This window comes from Rhinolophus ferrumequinum, chromosome 27 (genome assembly GCF_004115265.2).
Source record: "Rhinolophus ferrumequinum isolate MPI-CBG mRhiFer1 chromosome 27, mRhiFer1_v1.p, whole genome shotgun sequence".
NCBI classification, from domain to species: Eukaryota; Metazoa; Chordata; class Mammalia; order Chiroptera; family Rhinolophidae; genus Rhinolophus; species Rhinolophus ferrumequinum.
Window position 1 is genome coordinate 15,079,408 of NC_046310.1, and position 21,307 is coordinate 15,100,714.

General features: G+C 34.4%; 1 protein-coding gene across 1 annotated transcript in view; it reads left to right on the plus strand.

Annotated features, from left to right (window-relative positions):
• The window catches only part of AHCTF1 (AT-hook containing transcription factor 1), a 72,542-nt gene that overhangs the window by 45,566 nt on the left and 5,669 nt on the right, over positions 1-21,307 (plus strand). Inside the window, exons 21-33 of the mRNA XM_033099403.1 lie at positions 401-588; positions 4,537-4,681; positions 4,761-4,889; positions 5,610-5,760; positions 6,205-6,355; positions 6,675-6,779; positions 8,738-8,930; positions 10,480-10,683; positions 11,336-11,747; positions 13,352-13,475; positions 14,358-14,437; positions 16,725-16,933; positions 18,395-20,237. Coding sequence (XP_032955294.1) covers positions 401-588; positions 4,537-4,681; positions 4,761-4,889; positions 5,610-5,760; positions 6,205-6,355; positions 6,675-6,779; positions 8,738-8,930; positions 10,480-10,683; positions 11,336-11,747; positions 13,352-13,475; positions 14,358-14,437; positions 16,725-16,933; positions 18,395-20,237 — 3,934 coding nt within the window. The remainder of the gene's footprint in view (positions 1-400; positions 589-4,536; positions 4,682-4,760; positions 4,890-5,609; positions 5,761-6,204; positions 6,356-6,674; positions 6,780-8,737; positions 8,931-10,479; positions 10,684-11,335; positions 11,748-13,351; positions 13,476-14,357; positions 14,438-16,724; positions 16,934-18,394; positions 20,238-21,307) is intronic.

Below are 21,307 nucleotides of genomic sequence, written 5' to 3' on the forward strand. Positions count from 1 at the left end.
TAAGAATCCAAAGATAAAACAGTTCAGCACCTCAGGTTTCTTTTTTCTCAAGAAGAAAACAAACGGCAAACAGTTACTAATAGTGCAAGTATGGTAACTGTTACGTGAGAGATAGGTTTGGTGTGCTGGGCCCGTAGAAGGCAGGATTTGACATTGATGATCGATTGGTGATGGAAAGATTTTATATAATAGCTTAACGAGGTCTCAAAAGTATGAGGCTTTTGGTAAGGCTTTCATTTAAAATATACCGCAGATTAAAGTAGAACTTTTCAGTTTATACTTAAACTGGTTTTAGTCTTGATTTTTGTGACTTTAGTGTTCCCTGACTTAAAGCTTATCTACTTGGTCTAAATGCAGAGCATTATATTTGTATTCACCAATTTTCATGTCAATTTTGCAGAGCGGTTTGGATCTTCTGTTTCACCCAGCTACTGCAAAACCTGTGCTATGGCAACATTCAAAGATTATTCAAGCCTTCATGAGTCAGGGTGAGCACAGACAAGCCCTCAGATACATTCAGACCATGAAGCCAGCAGTGTCCAGTGATAGTGATATTATCCTTCACCTCACTGTTTTGCTTTTTAATAGGTAAGTACATATGTTGAAAGTACAAACTCTTAATCATATGTAATAAGGTGGAATTGATGAAATAGACAGTAGCAATATATAATATTTTGCTTTCGTCGCTATGTTACATAACAGTCTTGGGATTCCTCATCTTTCAAACTTAAGAAAAAACGTAGAATAAACATTCATCTTATCTAGAATAAGATGAATAAGAAGCACCTTGAGTGAAAGGAAACCAAACTGAGGTTTGAAATTATATCTGTTGCTAATTGATAATATCAGTAGTCTCCTGCATAGATAATTGATGTTTGAGGATGCTGAAAAGGGGCCAGAAATATAGAGGAAGAATGAAGCCATGTTGAGTTGATAATTATATTCTTTGAGGGTATATTCCAATGATGGTACTCTGATATTTTTTTAAATTTTGGTTGCTTGGGTTTTGCAATTCTTTGCATTTGATGGAGATTCAGAAAGAAATCTTGAAGCATCTGTTTAAATTAAGAAAATATCAGGTTTCATATCTTAATACTTTAACAAGATTTGAGCACGTGATATCTTTATATTGCTTCTTTCTTCCCTTTGCAATATTTTAGTATTCTCTAATCATATATTTGCCATTTATATTACAGCAATACATATACTGCTGTAATTATTATATTTGACATCTATATTATCTGACAAGTTAAATGGCATGATTTAAAATGTAATGGTCTAGTTATTGGTCTCACTATAATAAGAGAATGCATCCTTCATAAAGAACTATTTTTTCTTTGTGACCTGCCCATAGTTTTTCTGTGTTATTGGGATTACTTTTACTGATTTGGAAGTGTGCTTTATATATTAGGGATATTAACCCTTTGAAATATTTTTGTTTCTAATTTGTCATTTGACTTTGCTTTATAATGTGTTTTTGATATGCTTAAAATTCTTTTTATGAAGTCAGAATTATCAATATTTTTATGATTTTTTTGTCTTTTTTCACTTCAATATATATTTTTTTAATACTCAAGTTTTTTACTATCACTTTTATGGTTTTTGCTTTACCATTTTTGATACATCTGAAATTTATTTTGTCATAGCATTTTTAAAAGTAGATTTCTATACATAAAAATAAAAGAATTCAATGAAGGTTCCATATACCCATCCTGAATCAAATTCACATATCAAGATTTTGTTATACCTGCTTCATCTATTCCTTTATATGGTTTTTAAAATTAATGATGAGGTGATCATTTATCCTGATTATTTATTTTTCTTTCTACAAAACACGCTCATTTTAATATGCCCGATTTTTCACTTAGTTAAAAAAATTACCCCCTGAGACACTTGGACTATAATTACCACACTGTCATGCCTTTTCCTGGTAGAAAAAGAAGTGCAGAGTAATTCAGATACAGATTTTTTAGGGAATACTACTGAATGTTTTACTTATTTAGGTTCTTTACTTATTTATGGTCTGAGTCTATGGAATATAACAGATGGCCCCAACCTGCCCACAGTGGGTGCCATTTGCTTCCATGAGGAACTTTTTATCTACAGGAACTCTGGGACAGTGCTGCCAAAATTTCCTCAGATGCATTTCGTTACACTAATTGTTGTAATTTTGTTCACGTATTCTGTTTATTATATATGTCATTTATTTACCAGTCTTTATTTCAGTATTGTTATTATTTCAAAAAAAAAACTATAGCCAAAGCTTTTTTACTAAGATTCCCATAAAAGCAAAATTACCTATTGACTTAGAATTAGGAATTTTTTTTTTAAGAAAATTCATTCCCTGATATTCCTACCTGCTATTTTTAAAAATAATTTTTTCATTTTTCACTTACAGTTAACATGTATTATATTAGTTTCAGGTGTACAACATAATGATTAGACATAAGTAACTTAGGAAGTGATCACCCCAATAAATCTAGTACCCATCTGACACAATACATAGTTATTACAATATTATTGACTATATTCCCTATGCTATAGCCTATATCCCCATGACTATTTTATAACTACCAATTTGTACTTCTTAATTCCTTTCCCCCTTTCACCCATCCCCCCAAACCTCCTAGTATCTGGCAATCATCAAAATGTTCCTTGTAGCTATAAGTTTGTTTCTGTTTTGTTTGTTCATTTTGTTCTTTAAGGTTCCACACATAAGTGAAATTGTGTGGCATTTTTCTTTTTGTCTGATTTACTCTACTCAGTACAAAACATTCTAGGTACATCCATGTTGTTGCAGATGACAAGCTTTCATTCTTTTTCATGGCTGAGTAATATCCCATTGTATGTACCACCTCTTCTTTATCCTTTATCCATTCATCCATATGGACACCCAGCTTGGCTCCACATCTTGACTGTTGTAAATAATGCAGCAATGAACATATGGATGCACATGTTCCTTCGAAGTAGTGTTTTGGGTTTCTTCAGATACATACCCAGGGGTGGGATTACTGGGTCCTTTGTCTCTTCTTACAGCCTTTGTTTTGAAGTCTATCCCAGCTTTTTTATTTTTTGTTTCCAATTTCATGAAATAATCTTTTTCCATCCCTTTTTTATCTGTGTGTCTTTTGCTCTGAAGTGAGTCTCTTGTAGGCAGTGTATGTAAAGGTCTTGTTTTCTTATCCATTCAGCCACCCTGTGTCTATTGATTGATTACAACATTTAACCCATTTACATTAAAAGTAATTGTTGATAGATACATAGTTATTGCCATTTTATTCATATTTTTCATGGTTTTTTTTTTCACCTTAAAGAATTTCCTCTAAGATTCCTTGTACCATATTTCCCCGAAAATAAGACCTAGCCGGACCAATCAGCGTCTTTTGGAGCAAAAATTAGTGTAAGACCAGGTCTTATAATAAAATAAGACCGGGTATTATATTATATTACATATTATATATTATATTATGTTAACCCAGTCTTACAGTAAAATAAGACCAGGTCTTATATTAATTTTTGGTCCAAAAGTTGCGTTAGAGCTGATTGTCTGGCTAAGTCTTATTTTCGGGGAAACATGGTAATACTGATTTGGTGGTGATGAACTCCTTTAGCCTTTTCTTGCCTGGGAAGCTCTTTATCTGTCCTTCGATTCTAAACGATAGCTTTGCTAGGTAGAGTAGTCCTGGTTGTAGGTCGTTCCTTTTCTTCATCACTTTGAATATTTGGTGTTAGTCCCTTCTGGCCTGCGAAGTTTCTGTTGAGAAATCAGCTGACAAGTCTTATGGAAGCTCCCTTGTAGGTAACTAACTGCTTTTTCTTGCTGCTTTGAAGATTCTTTTATTGTCTTTAAAGTTTGACATTTTAATTATGATGTGTATTGGTGTGGACCTGTTTGGGTTCATCTTATTTTGGATTCTGCACTTCCTGAGATGTATGTCTTATTTCTTTCCTTCACTGGTTAGGGAAGTTTTCTGTTGTTATTTCTTCAAATGGGTTTTTAGTTTCTTACTCTCCTCATTCTGGTACCCGAGTGATGCATATGTTGGTACTTGATGTTATTCCAGAGTTCCTTTAAACTATCCTTATTTTTTATTTTTTGGATTCTTTTTGCTGTTCTGATTGGGTGTTTTCTGCTACCGTATCTTCTAAATAGCTGATTTCATCTCTGCATCATCTAATCTACTGTTGATCTAATCTGCTGTCATTTCCTTAGGAGCCTGACTTTGTCACACCATACTGATCTTTCGGTTCTATCCAGACCACATTCGTTTTTGTCTTCTTGAACTTCTGTGCACTCATTTTGATTTCCTAGTTTACACTTAAATAATGATAACAGAACAGCATAAAATCAAGTCTTTAAAGATGCCTAGTCTTCTTGTTGACATTAGCAAACTTCATTATACAGTGATTAGTAGTCGATAAAAATTCAAATAATATTACATATACAAAGTGTCTTTGAGATTTTTCAGGTGGATTACTTGTTTTGAACACTTTAAATAGTTTTTCTAAAACTAAACTGATAAATATTGATTTCAGGTGCATTATTGAGGCCTGGTGTTTACTGCGACAGCATTCTAATAGGTTGAATATAGAGGACTTACTAAAACACACGTATGAAGTCTGTCAGGAAATGGGCTTAATGGAGGATTTACTAAAGTTACCATTTACAGACACTGAGCAGGTAATAACTGATCCATATATAAACTTGTCAGAAATTCAGGATACGTTAGTAGCTTACAAATCTTTTATGTTCTTCCTAGGAGTGTTTGGTGAGATTTTTGCAGTCCAGTACCAGTGTTCAGAATCATGAATTCCTTTTAGTTCACCATTTGCAGCGTGCCAATTACATCCCTGCCTTGAAGCTGAACCAAACTCTGAAGACTGTTATGGTATAAACTCATTTTATCATGGGCGGGGGGTGGGGGGATCAAGCGACTAAGGAAAACTGAGGACTTTGTTAGAGCTTGTAGTTTGGTAAACACTGGGCTTTATATAAATTTGAGCTAGGAGAATCCTCTTCTTACCTTCTATAGCAGAATTCGGAACAGGATATTATTACCTATCTAATTCTTCTATATATGCCATTTTTGTTTAGATATCTTGCCAGACTAACCACTTTTCTCGGGGAAAAGGAGAGGCAGAGGTAGCAGACAGCAGTAGAAATTATGTAGTGCAAAGAGCATGGACTTCAGGGGTCAGACTGCTTCTTAATTTGCTCTGTGTGCTTGGGACATACTCTCTGAGCCCTGATTTCCTCATCTGTAAAATGACAGTATGTCTTTGTGAGGATGCATAGAGCTGTGTGTGCTGTCTCATGTAGGTGTTACTGACATACTCGCATGTAGAAACATAGTACATGATAACCGTTTTTATTAGTTGTGAAGAATCAAGGCTGTATAGGAGAGACTTGGAGTTTATTAATGGGTGAGGATTGAGTGGTAAGGCAATTAGGTGTGTGTATGAGGTCCTTGGTTTGGAAGAATGGATGTGTAGAGAGGAAGAAGATATTTTTGGGGTACTCATAATTATATTTTAAATGATAAATATATAAACATAGTACCTGACATTTTTGAAGATTAAATTTTTACCAGTTATGATATGTTCAATAGAATAATTGTGACCCTCGTTTACGGGAGAGAGCAGTGGCTCGAAATTCTATATTAGACCAATATGGGAAAATCCTTCCTAGAGTCCAGCGAAAATTAGCCATTGAGCGAGCTAAGCCTTACCGTCTGCCAGCATCATCAGTTCTTCGAGAAGGTAAGATTTCATTGAAAAACATGTCATAAATTATTAGCTAGAGAAGAGATTGAATGATTACCTTCTGCAACCATCGTTATCTTATATTTTAGCTCACTTTTGCTTTGATTCATCACAGTAGTACTTTTTTTACTGGCCTCTCTACCCCAAGAAATGTAAGGCTTTCTTGGAAGTTTGTAGTTTAGTTAGTAATTTAGTACAGAATGGAAGAACTTTTTTATTTCATTTGAAGACTCCTGTCCAACTTCTAGAGAACATGTAGAATAATTTTTCATCATCTTCTAAAAGCCCAAATTGTTACATTTCTACATAGGTGTTATTAAACCGCATATGATTTTAAGTAGTCTTATCTTGTGATGTGTGTTCCAGTCACTCTTATATTAATGTTCTATTAAAATCCTGGTGTTAGAGATGAAATTAAATCCTACATTTTTCATTTTATAGTTCCGCGGCCCAAACCATTATCAGCAGTTCCAAAGCAAGCTACAATAGGAACGGTGTTAACAAGATCTACTTTCATCAGTAATGTGTTATCTAAAATTGGAGAGGTTTGGTCAAGCAGTGAACCTAAAAATAGCATCTTAGCCTACAATAGGTACGTTTCTCTTCTACCTTTTATACTCCTACTTGTTCATCTCCTGGGTATTGGCATCATTCAATAAACAGGACAGCCTTAGAGTTTATTTGTGTCTGTAAAAAGGAAAAACTGTATGTTGGCTGCTTTTCTTACAAGAAGAATGTTTTGTTGTCTTTAAAAGCAAATGTGTTCATTGTTATTTGTAAATAAACAGAAATATACAAAGTAAGAAACAAAAGCCTGTCCTCTCCCATCTAATCCCACCTTTTTAAAGCAGTTTTAATTTAATATTCCTTGTGACACATAATCAAAAGTTTCATTTTTATTTTCTTTGTAGTCCTAAAATAGAACCATCTCCTGTAGTATATTCTCTCCCAGATCCGGAGCTGACTGGGGCATTTGTTGGAACACCAATTTCAAAAGCAGCACAAAAAGTTTCAAGGTAATAATTTATTACATCATTTTTTAAAGACACAATGATGGATAATAATTACACTATAATTTTTAATTTATCTTTAAAATTTTACAAATACTGTTTTAATTTCTTAAATGAGTTTTTAATGCTTGCTTTTTAAAAATGTAGCAGTAATTTTAGTAAATTTTATATCGGCTGGTAGACTACTTAGAATTTTTGCTTAATGATTTCATACTGCTTAAAGAAAAAAACAAACTTTGTTTCAAAATCATTAACAAAATTAACTATTAAGTTGAATTTAATGGATTGTGACTAGCATTTCTTTCAATGAAATAGAATAGGATAATACCAGTGGGCACTTCACATAGTAAAGTTAAGTGCTGTTTTATGTAATTCATGTTTTGTGTATGACCTAAAACGCATTACTTATTTGGGTCATGGTCAAAAAGTTGATGAGGAAATCCTAAGACCTAATGCCGTAATTAACATTTTTTTAGAAGATGTCATAACTAGAAATTTTTTTCTTGATAGATTTTTTTTAGTGTAACTCTAACATATCATGTTTTGTTAGTGTAAGAATTGGCTTTCACTCAGTAAGTACCAGTGCCATTTGTTGCACAGGCCCTGCTCTTGAGAAACAATCATTCATAAATAGGCACCTTAATCATAAACGTTGGTACAATGCAAGACATTTAACAAAATATCTATTTGGGATAGCTCAATATAAAAGTGAGCAAACGTTTACATATACAAAATTTAAATACAAATGAGATAGAGAAGGAACAGAAGAATTAGCACAGACAAAAGAGGAAAAAAAGTGTAGTAGCCTGATTGAATAACTGTGGTTTAATGAAAATCTCAAAGCTTTGCTTAGTACAGAATAACAAGTAAGGAAGACCCTGTGTATTAATAAAATACTTCCTATAAATATGTCACCAGTGGGTAATAGATTAGTTCTTAAAGCATCTATTGTCTCTGTTGGTCTGCCACCTCTAATTTCAAAAATCTCATCTGAACATAAAGGTCAGAATAACAGGGAAGGCATGGCAACTGGAAGTTTTTATTTCTGGGCACCAAAACACGCTGCACCTTTCTGGTTATTCTCAGCCACACAGGAACTTTGGGGTGGTAAAAAGGAGTTTTTATCACTATAACATATAACCATAAAATAGACTATTTGTTAGGAAATTGGGAAAAGAGGAGTGACCTGTGGTCCACCACAAATGTAACCTGAAATTTTTACTTTCAAGTTTAAATTATTTATTTGTAAATTAAGTTTTTATGCTATTTGGACTATGCCTGCTTAACGCAAGTGATTAGTGAGATCATTTTATCATTTGATATGACTGGGTCTAGGATATTACAGAAAATCATTCAGTAGAATCTTGAGATTCCATTTTTGTCACTAACCTCATTCATTTGAAAAAAACTTTTTTGTTGGTCAATCTAGTCTTTATTGTGATGAGAACCGTAAAGGTAAAATAAACCAGTATTCATTATGTACATCACATGTAGTTGAAAGGAATTTTTACGCGTTGATGAAAATAAATGGTAGCAAATGGATTACTGGGGAAATATTGCCATTTTTTCTTTGTATTTTAAATCGTTAGCAGTTTATCTTTGAAAATAAATGCCTGGCACTCATTGGGGGCTCAGTAAATATTGGTAAAAGGGAAGGAGGAAGACCAGAGCTGTTAAATATCTATATCTATATCTATATATATATATATATATGTATATATTTATCTATTATCTAGAATTCCTAATTCTTTTTTGCTGCTGAATTAATTTTGACATTTTAAACGAATGCATTTTATTAATATACTTGACTGCATTCATATTTATATTCCATGTATTTATCATACGTACCAGTGAATATAGAAATCTGAGTAATTAAATGGGTATTAAATTCTTTTGTTTCTTTAGTATAATAACTCAAATAAGGTACCATGATTTTTCCATTCATATATATATTCTGATTACAGACTGCTGGATTTGGTTGTTCATCCTGTTCCCCAGCTTTCTCAGTGTTTGGGGTTTATTCAGCAAACCCCCACAAATTCTCCTTCATACTTAACCTCCAGTTCATTGCCAATAAGTTCACAGTTAAAAGGATCACATCAAAATGTCTCCAGAGCTTCAGAATTACATTTACTTGAAACTCCTCTTGTGGTTAAGGTGAGTATTACATAGCATTCATGTGAAGCTAGGAAGTTATTTTTCCAGTAGCAGAAAGAAATAAGCTATTTATAACTGATATCTTAAATAGACTTTACTAAATTTACTCTTTATGCTTAACTGCCATTATTCTCAAGGTTCACAATTATATTGTCCTGAAAGGAATGCAAGACTCTGTGTGGTCATTATAAATTGGACTGTATCCTGCTTTTATTTTTTAAATTCCATTTCTGATACCATTTCACTGTTACTGCTTCCATCAAATGCTTTTTAATTCTTAGGTTTGTTTATTTTAATTCTCTGACTCCTATGATGGAAGTATAAACTGATAGTCTGTCCTACTATCAGGTATCTATCTGTCTTTAAAGAGCCTCCACCGTCTCTGATAAATTATCCTCTGAGAAACCACAAAACTTATGACTGGTGACAGTGGTCTTTTATCTTCCCATTGTCAAAATGTTTTTTACATATGTTATTCCCTGGCTCCTTGTCCAGTGTTCTAGATTTAATCCTATAGCTCTCTTCCTTTTTTTTTTGTTTGTGGATATCTAGCATTTATAGTGAGCCAAGGAATTTCTTTTTCCTTTCTTTTTGCGTTTTATTTTATTAATTTTTTTTTTTTAAGGCGGGCGCAGCTCACACTGGCCCATGTGGGAACCAAACTGGCAACCTTGGTGTTATTAGCACCACGCTCTAACCAGCTGAGCTAACTGGCCACCCCCTTTTTTTCTTTTTCAAGGTGAATGAAAGATACTTCAGTAAATGCTAGTCCCAAAATAGTTACTAAAAGAAGTTAAAAAGAAGGTTAATAAGATTAAGTTCCTAACATTTAATATCAGTAATTTTAACTTTTTTCATCAAAAAACAATCAAATTTTATATTCTCTACAGCTAGATTCATGTGAAATTAAATGGGAATAATTTTATACCTGCTACCAAAAATAATCTGGTAAATAAATTTTGTAACAGATTTAATGGAATTCTATAATTTAATGGGATAATGTGTTTACTAGTTCTTTAGAGAAGAAGTGAAAGGATTATTTCTACGAAATAGTTCCTATGCAATTTTTTATTCATTATAATAAATCTTCAGAGGATTCTTATGGGTAATTCAGTTACTACTGGACTCGTGATGAAATTACATTTTTTCTAAAATATTGTTAAACTCAGTGTCATTTAGATTAACTTGCTATTATTAAGCTAGGTACTACTGTTTATCACACACTTACCTCTTTCACCTGACTGAAGTTTGCTAAGCAATAGTTAAATAATTTATCTTGGCAGTTTATTGTTTAAGTTGAATATAAATTTTGAATACAAGGCCTTTAGAATGACTATGGATGCAATGTTGTTTTGTAGTTTTACATATAGAATGCTCAGAGTAGAATTTTGTATTTTCTTTCCAGTAATCAGTAGAACTTTTTATTGATGTGTTTAATTATTAGAGATAAGAACATAGCAACCATTGTGACTCAGTTGACCCTGTGTGTCCTTATGTATGTGCCTTTTACAAACACTAACAGTGGAATTCCCTTCACTCTTTGTCACAGAAAGCTAAAACTTTGGCCATGTCAGTTACTTCCTCTGGATTTGCTGAGTTCACTCCTCAATCCATCCTAAGGTCTGGTCTTCGATCAACACCTTTAGCATCTCCCTCTGTGTCACCTGGAACGTCTCTTACTCCTCCTTTACGACTTAAAGAAACTAGAATTTCATTCATGGAAGAAAGCATGACCACAAAATGGATTGCTGGAGTAAGTTTAATAATATTGGAATAAAAAAGACTTAATAAGAATATATTAGGTCCTATAAATAAAACGATACATCAATTTAAATATTATAGATTTTTATATACAATCTTGCAGATAATCGTGAAATCAGAAATTAGTTCAGAAGGGAACTTTAGGGTATTGGCTAAGCTAAAGCCATCATTTACAGGTGAAGAAAGTAGGACGCAGAAGCACCAAGTAAATTGCCTACAATTAAATAGCTTTTTGGTGGCAGAAACGGAACTAGAATCAAGAGCTCTTAGTTTTTAGTCCGTGTCTTTTTTGTTTGTTTTTTAACCTATATTGATTCGCCTCTGTTACTAAATTCCTAATTGATTGTCTATTTTTGAGGGTGCATATATCTTCAGAGGTCCACTGTGGGTTATTAGGAACCCATTTGATTATTGGCCATCTTGCCTATTCAGTCTTGGAAATACTGATTTATTAATTAGGAAAGAGTTAACAATCATTAACTTTAAATCATGTATCTGAAGAGAATGGATTTAGAAAGTGAATTTTGAGAAGAGAATTTGGAGAAATACTGAAAATGGATGGACAGTGTATATGAGTGGGATGATAGCTTGGACTTGACCAATATTTTACTAGTAATTTTTTTTCAAAACCTTTTATTTAACAGTCTGCAGACGATAGCAAAACAAAAGAATTTGTTACCACACCTTTTTATAAATGTGGAGTTCCAGCAGAAACCGAATGGCTGAAGAACAGAGATAAGACATCTTTTTACCTGAATAGCCCTAAAATGGACCATCAAGAAATGAATGTGAGATCACAAGATACACCTTCACGAAGTTTGGAGAAACTGGATATGGGCAAAGATAATAGCACTGCTTCATCCAGATCGGACCAGACTACCTCTGAGTACCAGGATGCTCTATCGCCAGGAGACTTTGAAGATACTTTCGTGGCTTCTAAGCCAGCAAGCTCTACCACAGAACTGATTACTAATTTAACTAAACAAACTCAGAAGGGCAATGATAAAGGTGTGCTTGAATTAGAAGTAACTCCTCTAGACCTGGAGAAACAAATGGGTAAGAACTCATTTCCAGATATTCAAAATGGCCATTGATGTCTCTCAAATTTGTAATAGAATTTTTTCTACTATAAGAAAAGCATCAGGGTTAAATAAGTACATAACACAATACACATATTTTATTCTTTCCACTTATAAGTATGGCTTGCATTGTCCCATTCCTTATAAGTAGGTGTAAGTTGTGAGGGGAGAAATTATGTGTGTTTTTAAAATTTGGAAATGAAATTTGGAAAGGAACAGTAGTGTTGAAGGCAGAAATGTCAGATATCAGTGTGACTTAAGAGCTTCCTAGAACTGTGAGAAATAATACTAACTTTACAGACAAGAGTGAGATTATAATTTTTAACTTACCCAGCAGCCTCTACTTTGTAGAAAGCTGCTCTGAAACCAGGAAGTTCATTCTACTCTCCATCCTTAATTCCAAAATAATCACTGGACAATCAAATAAAATGTCCAAAGGCCCATTAATTTATTTTCTTTTTATCTATCAGAATGTTGAGCCCCTAATGTATGTGCTATAACAGGTGGGATCCTCCTGTGTGTGTGCTAGATGTTGAGGTTCAAACAGTGAGTAGACATGGCACCTGCTTGCATGCAATTTAGAGCTTAGTGGACTATACAGACAAATAAGCACTTGTGACGTAGTTTGCTAAGTGCTAAACTAGGGGACCTAGAAGGGGTCAGGGGAACACCAGGAAGCAGGGGAGAATATTGGCTTAGAATTGGAGGACCAGAAAACATAGTCTATTTTTACGTTTCTTATCCCTGCACAGTTTTAACAAGCTTATTTAAAGGTAACTCCTAAATTGAAATATGTAAAACCAAAACTTTTTTAAAAATCTGGGGCATAGTGGTTTCTTTTACGAAGTATTTCCTGCCTAAGCTAAACTAAGATTTCTTAAAATCTGAGTCCAGTGAAATTTAGGCTGTGATGTTTTTCTTTAATGAACATTCTTAGAGCAATTAATAATGTTTATTATTAATTGCTCTAAGAATTCGGGACTGTTTTCATAAATAGGATATAGCTAGAAGTTTACATAACTCTTTTCATATGCTATGTTCCCCTAAAATATTTGAATGGTAAATATTAGATGAGGATGTTTATGGCAGTATCTTTATTGATACTCCTAAAATGATTAGGCAGTCTCAAATAGAAGTTTTTGAAGTTTTTGTTGTTTTTGTTGTTTTTGTGGGGGGTTATATAACAAACTCTAGAATGAAACAGGCTAGATTTGAATCTTAGCTACTTACTAGGTTTGTGATCTGAAATAAGCAGTATGATCATATGCTTGTTTTTTTCATCATTAAAATGGGGATAATAATACTATCACTTTGAATGTTGAGGACTAAGTGAATTGATATATGTACATTTGTAACAGTACCTGTTAAACCAAAAGTGAGAGGTGGTAGATTAAGGGGGGCTTTTAAGAGTAGACTCATATTAAATTAGATGGAACTGTTGGCAGTCTAATGTCAAGGGAGTAAACCTAAAAGTATAAAAAAAGCAGACCCAACAGTTGTTAAAAAGTCATAGTCTAAGACCATGAGTGCTAACCATTTAGTGTAAAGAATTGTAAATATTCTTAACTGTATGATTTATAGGCACTTTAAAAGATACAGAAACAACGGATCTCTTAGTTGCAGAGGAGACACTTTCAGAATTAAATCACTTAAGCCCTATTCGAGGAGTTGAAGCGTCTCCTTGTGTACCATCAATTCATGAAGGGTAAGTTTTTAATTTCAAATATTAATAATGTGTAATGAAACTATGAACCAGTAGTGCACAGATTGGCTCTTATTTAGATCTTTGACATTTTGGTATCTTCTGTTGTGAAAAGTTCATTTGTACAGTGTGTGTTATTTAGTAATTACCATGAAATCTTAGAATGATAACCAGACATGTCCTGAATACATAGAGACATGATGAATTGAGGCAGAACTCATATTCTTTGGTGATTCTAGTTTTGTTGGAGACCAAAAGTTTCACTCACAGCCCTGCATTCTCCTCTATGCCCTCCCATTTTCAGTAGTTTCCAGATGATCAGGTATGTCTCCTGCAGCACCAAGGTGGAGCATAAGGGCTGAAAGGCATTTTGTTCCCTGCCATTTGATTGATACAAGACATTAGCAAAGTTTTTGTTTTTTAATGACTGTGAATTGTTATCCTCCCAATTAGTTTCATTTAGCACTTGAACATTTACGGGTAGCACTAGATTACATAAGACAGTGCTACTAAAGTGTGGTCTGACAACAGATCGATGTGGTATCAGTTTCCAAACAGACTTATTTGAAAAATGTGGCCACAGGTAATTAAAAATTGGCATAAGTATAATTTATACTGACCAACAGTTTTAAATCACTTGTAGTTTAAGGCCATGCCATTGTTGCCAACAAAGTAAAATATTGAAAAATAGGAAAAACAAGTATAGCATCTTGTTTCTAAATTCACTTGTATTAATACATTTTAGTGTAACTCAAAATGAACTTGTATGGCATTAATTTCTCTGAATCTTGGTTTTCACCAGTGAAATGACAAGTAGGATTAGAGTGGATTAGAGCAGATAGGATCTTATCACTGCTTTAAAGTATATTATTTCTATTTCTAAAGGAAAATCTTCACCCCGAACTCCAAGGTACCAGTTTCAGATGAAGTATCAGTTGAAACCTGCACGTCTACAATTAGAGAAGGTAACAATAAATGAATGTATTATTTTGACTTTAGAATTATTTCCTTTCAGTGTTTTGAATAAAGAGTATTCCATTCTGCCAGCAAAGGAATCTATTCAGATTTCTTTACCTCAGTTTTTCATCTTTGGTGTGTGTGTAGTGTCTGGAGATGTAGCCGCTATCCAAATTGGGATGCTTGTTAGGCCCGCTGTGGTTCTAATCATGGGAGTCTTAGAGTGGTTTTTGTTGACATGTTTTCCTTCAGAACACCTAAGAGCAGAATAAATTACTAGTCCCCAGCCAGACTGCATACCTACTTCTTCATCTTCTGGGACTCATATCTACACAGGGCAACCTCCATTTTTATCCTGTGTTTGTGATCACTTAAGACCAAGATTGGCTTATTATTAGAACATTATCACAGATGACTGAATTTGTTCCAGGGAAATTAACAAATATATGGAATTCATTTGATTATTTTTTTAATCCAATGTACATTTTTTTTGAGAGCCTTCTCTCAGATCGTGGCTATGCAGCGATTAGGCACGTCAAGTTTCCTCAGAGAGCTCACAGTGGGTTTGGGGAAAGCAGGCACCTTGAAGGCCTCTGCCCAGAGCTTGTCCACGCATTTCACGTGTGGACATAATCATGCTGTGTTATGACGTCAGTGCTGACTCTTGAGCCCATGCTGTTTACGTATTCTACCCTTCTGCCCATCACGTTGTGAATAGGGCTTAGGAAAGGCTTGAATAGACCTATTATTCCTCCCAATTAAGAATGTTATAATCAGGCGAGCATAACACGTAAAATAAAAGTCCCCATAACCTGGTTACCCAATTAAGAATCTGTTATTAATAATTTAAAGTATCTTTTCCTGAACTTTTTTTCTGTGCATATTTTACCCCTTATGTTGAAAGGAAATAAGTAGGGTAGCTAAGAGTATAGGGGTTTGAACCAGACTGCTTGGGTTCACAACCCAGTTCTGATCTTTTCATGTATGAGAAAGACTATGGGCCATACCTGTTTCTTTGTAAAATGTTAATAGCTTTAAATGTTAATAAAAGCTCAATAAGTGATAGCTGTTATAAATTATTACCAATTAGTAACAAAAAAAACAACTTTTTTCCCTTAATATGTTTAAAACATTTTCCCAATGTCAGTGTAGATTAATCGTGTCCTTTTTAATAGTTTTGATGGTATTCCATAGTGTGGCTGTTTGTGGTGTGCTTAACTAATTACTTATTTGGGCTGATCCCCATTTTTGTTTTGCTGCAATGTTTTTTCATTTCTGCAATGAATATTCTTGGGTAGATTCCTAAACATGGACTTGCTGGGTCAAGGAGTACGGACAGATTTTTAATACTTTTATTGTTTTCTCTAATAACTGATTGAAAGGTAAAGTGCATATTTTCCCATTCCTCTTTGCCAAACTGACAGGCAAAAAACTTTTTTCATTTTGTTTCATAAAGTCTTTATTAAGTATTATTAGGGATATCAGCCTCATTATCTATTAAAAGTATAAAAATTTTATTTTAGTTGGTTTTTTAAACCCTTTTATTGGTTATTGTTAAACAGTAAAGGATTTTTAATTAAGTTAGTCAGATTCAAACTTTTCCCTCCTTGAGGTGTTTTGGGTTTTGTGTCATTCACCAACTCTAAATTTAAATACGGCCTGTGAGTGCTAATGACATACGAAAATTCGGCAAAGAGGAAGGTGAAAGGTAAGGAAGATTTTATTTCTAATGAGCCTCCCACCCCCAATTGTTTTTTTAAAGTGGTGAAATATGTTTGTGGCCATTTGGGTGCTTTCTGCCAAAAGAGAGATACCCATCTTGTACTTTTCACAACCAGGTCAAAGCCCAGTTTGCATGTCCCTCGTGTCATTCTATACTGGCTCAACAAGGATAGCTGGTTGTCTAACCAGATGAACATAATTTTCAGATTAATAAGGAACAAATACCTGAGCTCCTTAATATCAGTATATTGATGTTTCACAATAAGGGCAAAAGTTCTATTCCAGTTAAAAACCAATGTTGTCATTTTAAAATGTAAAATTTATCTCATGTTTTATCTTTGTGGAAAGCAAATATGTATGGTTTAAACTCTGTAATTGGATACGGAAGAAACGATTAAAATGTAAATCTTCGTAGGCTTTTCCTTTTTAAGATGTTAGAACCTTTTTGGCTATAAAACTTTTCCAAGGAATTATTCGCAAGTACATTTTAACCTTTTCCCTTCTGTTTGCTTCCCAAATATGTATCATTTTCCAGTTAATAACATGGAAGATTAACTCGCATTTTTCTTTCAGCTGTGGCCGATGTCCTTGGTGATAGTGGAAGCTCTGGGCTCATTATCTCTGAAAGACCTATTGTCTCTGAACATAGGCTTGAGCAGGAAATAGCACTGAACTTAAAAGAAGATCATGAAATAGAAGTTGATGTTCTAAAAGCAAGTGTTGACTTAGCGGAAGAAGAGCCTCCAATTTCTGATGATCCACCTGATACTCAAGAAATTCATGTAAAAAAATTTAATTTTTTAATTCTTTGTCAGTCTTTCTTGTTTAGGTTTCTAGCAATAGTTCAAACCTAATGTATTCATTTGATTGTTGTACAAAAACCTCTTTATAAAAATCTGTCTTAAAAAGTACGGGCTATACAAGAAAACATCTTTTTAAGTAAGAATTTGTTTTTCATGGAAACTAAAAGGCTGTATTAAAGAAGTCACAGTTGTAACAATTGAATTTTTGCTTAGTATTTGGTTCAGATGAAACTTTCTTTAGCAATAAGAAAATAGATACTGGCTACTCCAGAGACAAATATGACATTGAAACTATTTAGAGCATATATTTGAGAATAATCGAATATGGTTAAATAGAATTTTTTCCCTATGCATATTTGTGGGAGAATGACACACGCCTGGCTGGGGTTGAACTATAAACATTCCACAAAGAATTTTTTTTTCTTTGTACTTAATATGACTTATGGTTTCTAAAAATTCCATCAAATCTCTTTTATTATCAACAGGCAACTTTATATATGATAAATGAATTTAAGATGAAGAAAAACCAGCTTTTAATTATTTATAAAAATCTTATTAATATTTGCAAAGTTTAACTCATAAAAATGTCATGGTTGTCCATATTCATTTTCATGAGTATTCTCACTGTGAAATAGATGGATAAAGTCCCTATTCCTTCAGCTAGGAAGCTGAAACAATTGTGGGCATGTTGTAAGGGGGTGTCCTCATTGCTGCGTATCTCCAGTCTTTTCATCTCACTACATGCTTGGGGAGTGGGAAAATGTCATTGTCTAGGTTGGTGGTAATGTTCTACCTTCTTGGTCAGGAGATCTCTCTGTTACTTTCTACCTCCTCCTTTTTCTCCCCTTCCCTTACCAAAAGGTAAATGCAAGGACCATTCCTTCCTCCACCAAACCCTTGCAAGAGAGGTACTGAACTTGAAAGCCTTAGGAATTTCATGGTTTATGCAGCCCCAGCAAAGGGAAGAGGATTGAGTCTAGCCCAAGGGAGCTTATGTAGGTGAATTCTTCTTCATCCTTACGGGGATCGTGCTGTTTAGAAAAGTGTGGATAGTTAGGTGATTTGGGGGTTGTTTCTTTTTCTCTAGTTAATTTTTTTTTCTTGGGTGAGACTAGAGTAAGTCCTTAATTCTTCTCACAACTGTTAGCATCATAGTAATTTTCTTTTGTTAAGACTGTCTTTTTTAGCCAGGGAAATGTGGAATGTCTAATTCCATTGAATCTCAAAATCTTTTTCTGTCTAGTTATTTTGACTTGAAAAGTCTAATTGCTTAAATGGATGTTTTATAAAGTAAACCCATAAGTATATGCCATATCAAATGTAGTTTATGTTTAACAATTCATATACCAAGGGTGAGATGGTCATGTAAAAATGTGATGCTGATGCTTTAGGTTTAAATAATATTAAAATTCTTTAACCAGACTCTTCAATTCATTTTAGGTGATTGAACATGAAAAGCTCGAAGTTCAAGATTCAGAACAAGAGGCTAGGAATCTTTCATTTAATGAGTATCCCTCAGGAACTCTTAAGCTTCAATATAATTTTGAGACCATAGAGCAACAGTTCTGTGACTTGCCTGATACTAAAGACACTGCTGAGTGTGACATTGCTGAAGTAGATGGAGAACTTTTTGTGGCTCAGAGCAACTTTACCTTGATATTGGAAGGTGAAGAAGGAGAAGTTGAGACAGGTGATTCTGCAGCGTCTAATGTGTTAGCTAAAGCAGCTTACATAGCACCTGAGGAAAAACACGTGTACACTGGGGAAAATGGTAATCATGGACATGTCGCAAAATTGCCATCTATCATAACTAGTGATCAAGAGTCCCAAAAGGTCGAGACGTTACCATATGTGCCTGAACCAATCAAAGTAGCAATTGCAGAAAATTTACTAGATGTAATTAAAGACACAAGAAGTAAAGAAATTACTTCAGATACGATGGAACAGCCCCTTCATGAAAACATACCTTTAATAAGCCAGAAGGTAATGCGTTCCACCAAGTCAGTCAAATCTAAGGTTAAGACTGTTGAGGAAACAAGTACAGTGACTCTCAATGTCAGCCAGGTTGATGACACGATTTCCTCCAGAACTCGCACAAGAGGACGTGTCCAAAACCTGGCTGTCAAATCAGTGCATCAGGAAGAGCCAGCACATGTTGCTGCTCCTGAGATGCTGCTGGGGCTGTCAGTTACAAAGAAAACTAGGAAAACGAAAGACGTTTCGGAGGCTTCTGCAGACACCTTTCCTGATGCCAAAGGAATACCTCCGAATCAGCAAATAACTCAAAATGCTGTTACTCCTAGGAGAGAAAGGAGAAAGAAAGAGACTAATCAAGACACATTAGAAGGTAGGAATTCTGTGGAACAAGAAGCACAGGTTACTCCAGGTAGGGAATTAAGAAGGTTGAGATCATCTCAGCTGTCGGAACCATCAACTAAAGAAACTTCTTTTAGAAAAGAAGAAAAGCTTTCATCTGTTCGAAAAAGGACTCCCAAAAGAATTAAAAAATCTGTAGAAAATCAAGAATGTGTTGAAATTGTAAATGATCTAAAAGTTAATAAAGTAATAAATTCTAGCAGAAGTACCAGAAAATTGAGACATGCTGATTTAGAAGCTTCTGAAGATACAGGACGAGAACAAGATGGGAAGTCCAGTGAACAGCAACTGCCTATTCAGCGTAGGACAAGAGTTAAAAGGGGAGATATTACTGCATCAGATGTTACAGAAGTCTTGAAACTTGATTCATCCCAGTTGGCTCTCCAAACAGAATCTGACATGCCTGCTACACCTAGGAAACGTGGTAGACCAAGAAAAATTCATCCATCACCAGATGTAGGATCTGAGGCTGTTAAAGAAGAGAGAAGTCCCAAGAAGAGCATAGCCCTGGACCTCCAAAGGAGATCTACAAGAAACACCCCGGCTCAACGTGGAAGTGCTGGTGTTAGAAAACCAGCTTTAGAAACATCAGTTTTCGTGCCAAATGAGGAACTTGTTACAGTGGTGAGCTCTAAAAAAAAGCTTACAAAAAGGACTGAAAATCAAAGCCAAAAACGTTCATTACGCCCGGTGTCAGAAAAATCAGAAAAAGGCATAGATGAAGAAACGACAAGCAAAGAACCAGGTGACCGGAAGGAAGCACTACTCGCCAAGGCCACTTTGACTTCGTCTTCCCATAGCACGAGGACTAGATCTAGCAAGGCCGTCCTGTTGCCTGACCTTTCTGAATCAAAAAATGAGTCTGTATTTTCTCCTCCTGTGTCAAAGGTTTCAAGGAAACAGAAAGGTACTTTTATTTCTATTTAAAACACAATTTTCATTTTATTCAGTCTTCAGTTTCAACATTGTTTTAAAATAAAGCATGATTTGATTTAATTTAAGGCACTATTTCTTTTAAAGATGATTTGTAGTTACAGGGCATTTCTCCCCCTCCAAAAAAGAAAGACCCAGCTTTGATCTTTTAATAGTGAAATCTGAAGATTTTATGTTTTAAAATTTATTTTGAGATTCAAGAATTTTCTGGTTCAGTATAACCTTTTAAATCCTGTAATTCACTTGACTTAGGTTTAATTTTTTAGAACAGTATCATTTCTCTTCATTCTGCCCTTACATCCTAGTGACTTAATTTTGGTTTCTCCCCAAATAGAATCAACATTTTAAATCTGAGTACCACTGTGTTTTGCTCTTGTCCCAGATGCTATCCATAAATTCAGATTGTTTGAGGGAAAACAGAATTTTATTGATGAGGATATAGAAATTACTTAAATCCTTATTGCCCCAAAACTGGCCTGGCTACATGCCCAGCCTCCCTTAGAACCACTGAGGAGCTAATGATTGTGTTGTGTTGGTTGGCGTAGCTCAGACCTTCTCGGCAGGAGAGATGCCTCTCCCAAAAGGGTGACAATAACTCTTTTTGTGTTTAAAGCACAGATATACATAAAGCAGATATACATAAGAACACACACATATATATATATATACACACACACGTCCTATTAAGATTTCTGAGAGGGGGGAATTTCACTGAGGGAGGCAATTTAAAAAGGTGATAATGCAGAAAAGGCTAAACTGGTGTAGCTGAGTAGATCCATCCTATTAGGGTAGTTCTTTGTAAAGCTGACGAAAATGGTTAGGTAAACAAAATGTAGTTGTTTATATAAGTTACAGTTTAAGATGTAAATTTCAGCAGAGCAGCTGGAGGATTTGTAAGTAAAGTAGGTGACTTTGTTGTTTTAAACTTTTAAAAACCGTTGCATGTATTTTTTAATACATCCTACATAGTTACCTTGACTTGAAGGCCAAGAGAAGATAAGCCATTTAAAAATCTTCAAATTGGTATTTTCTATCTTCAACATT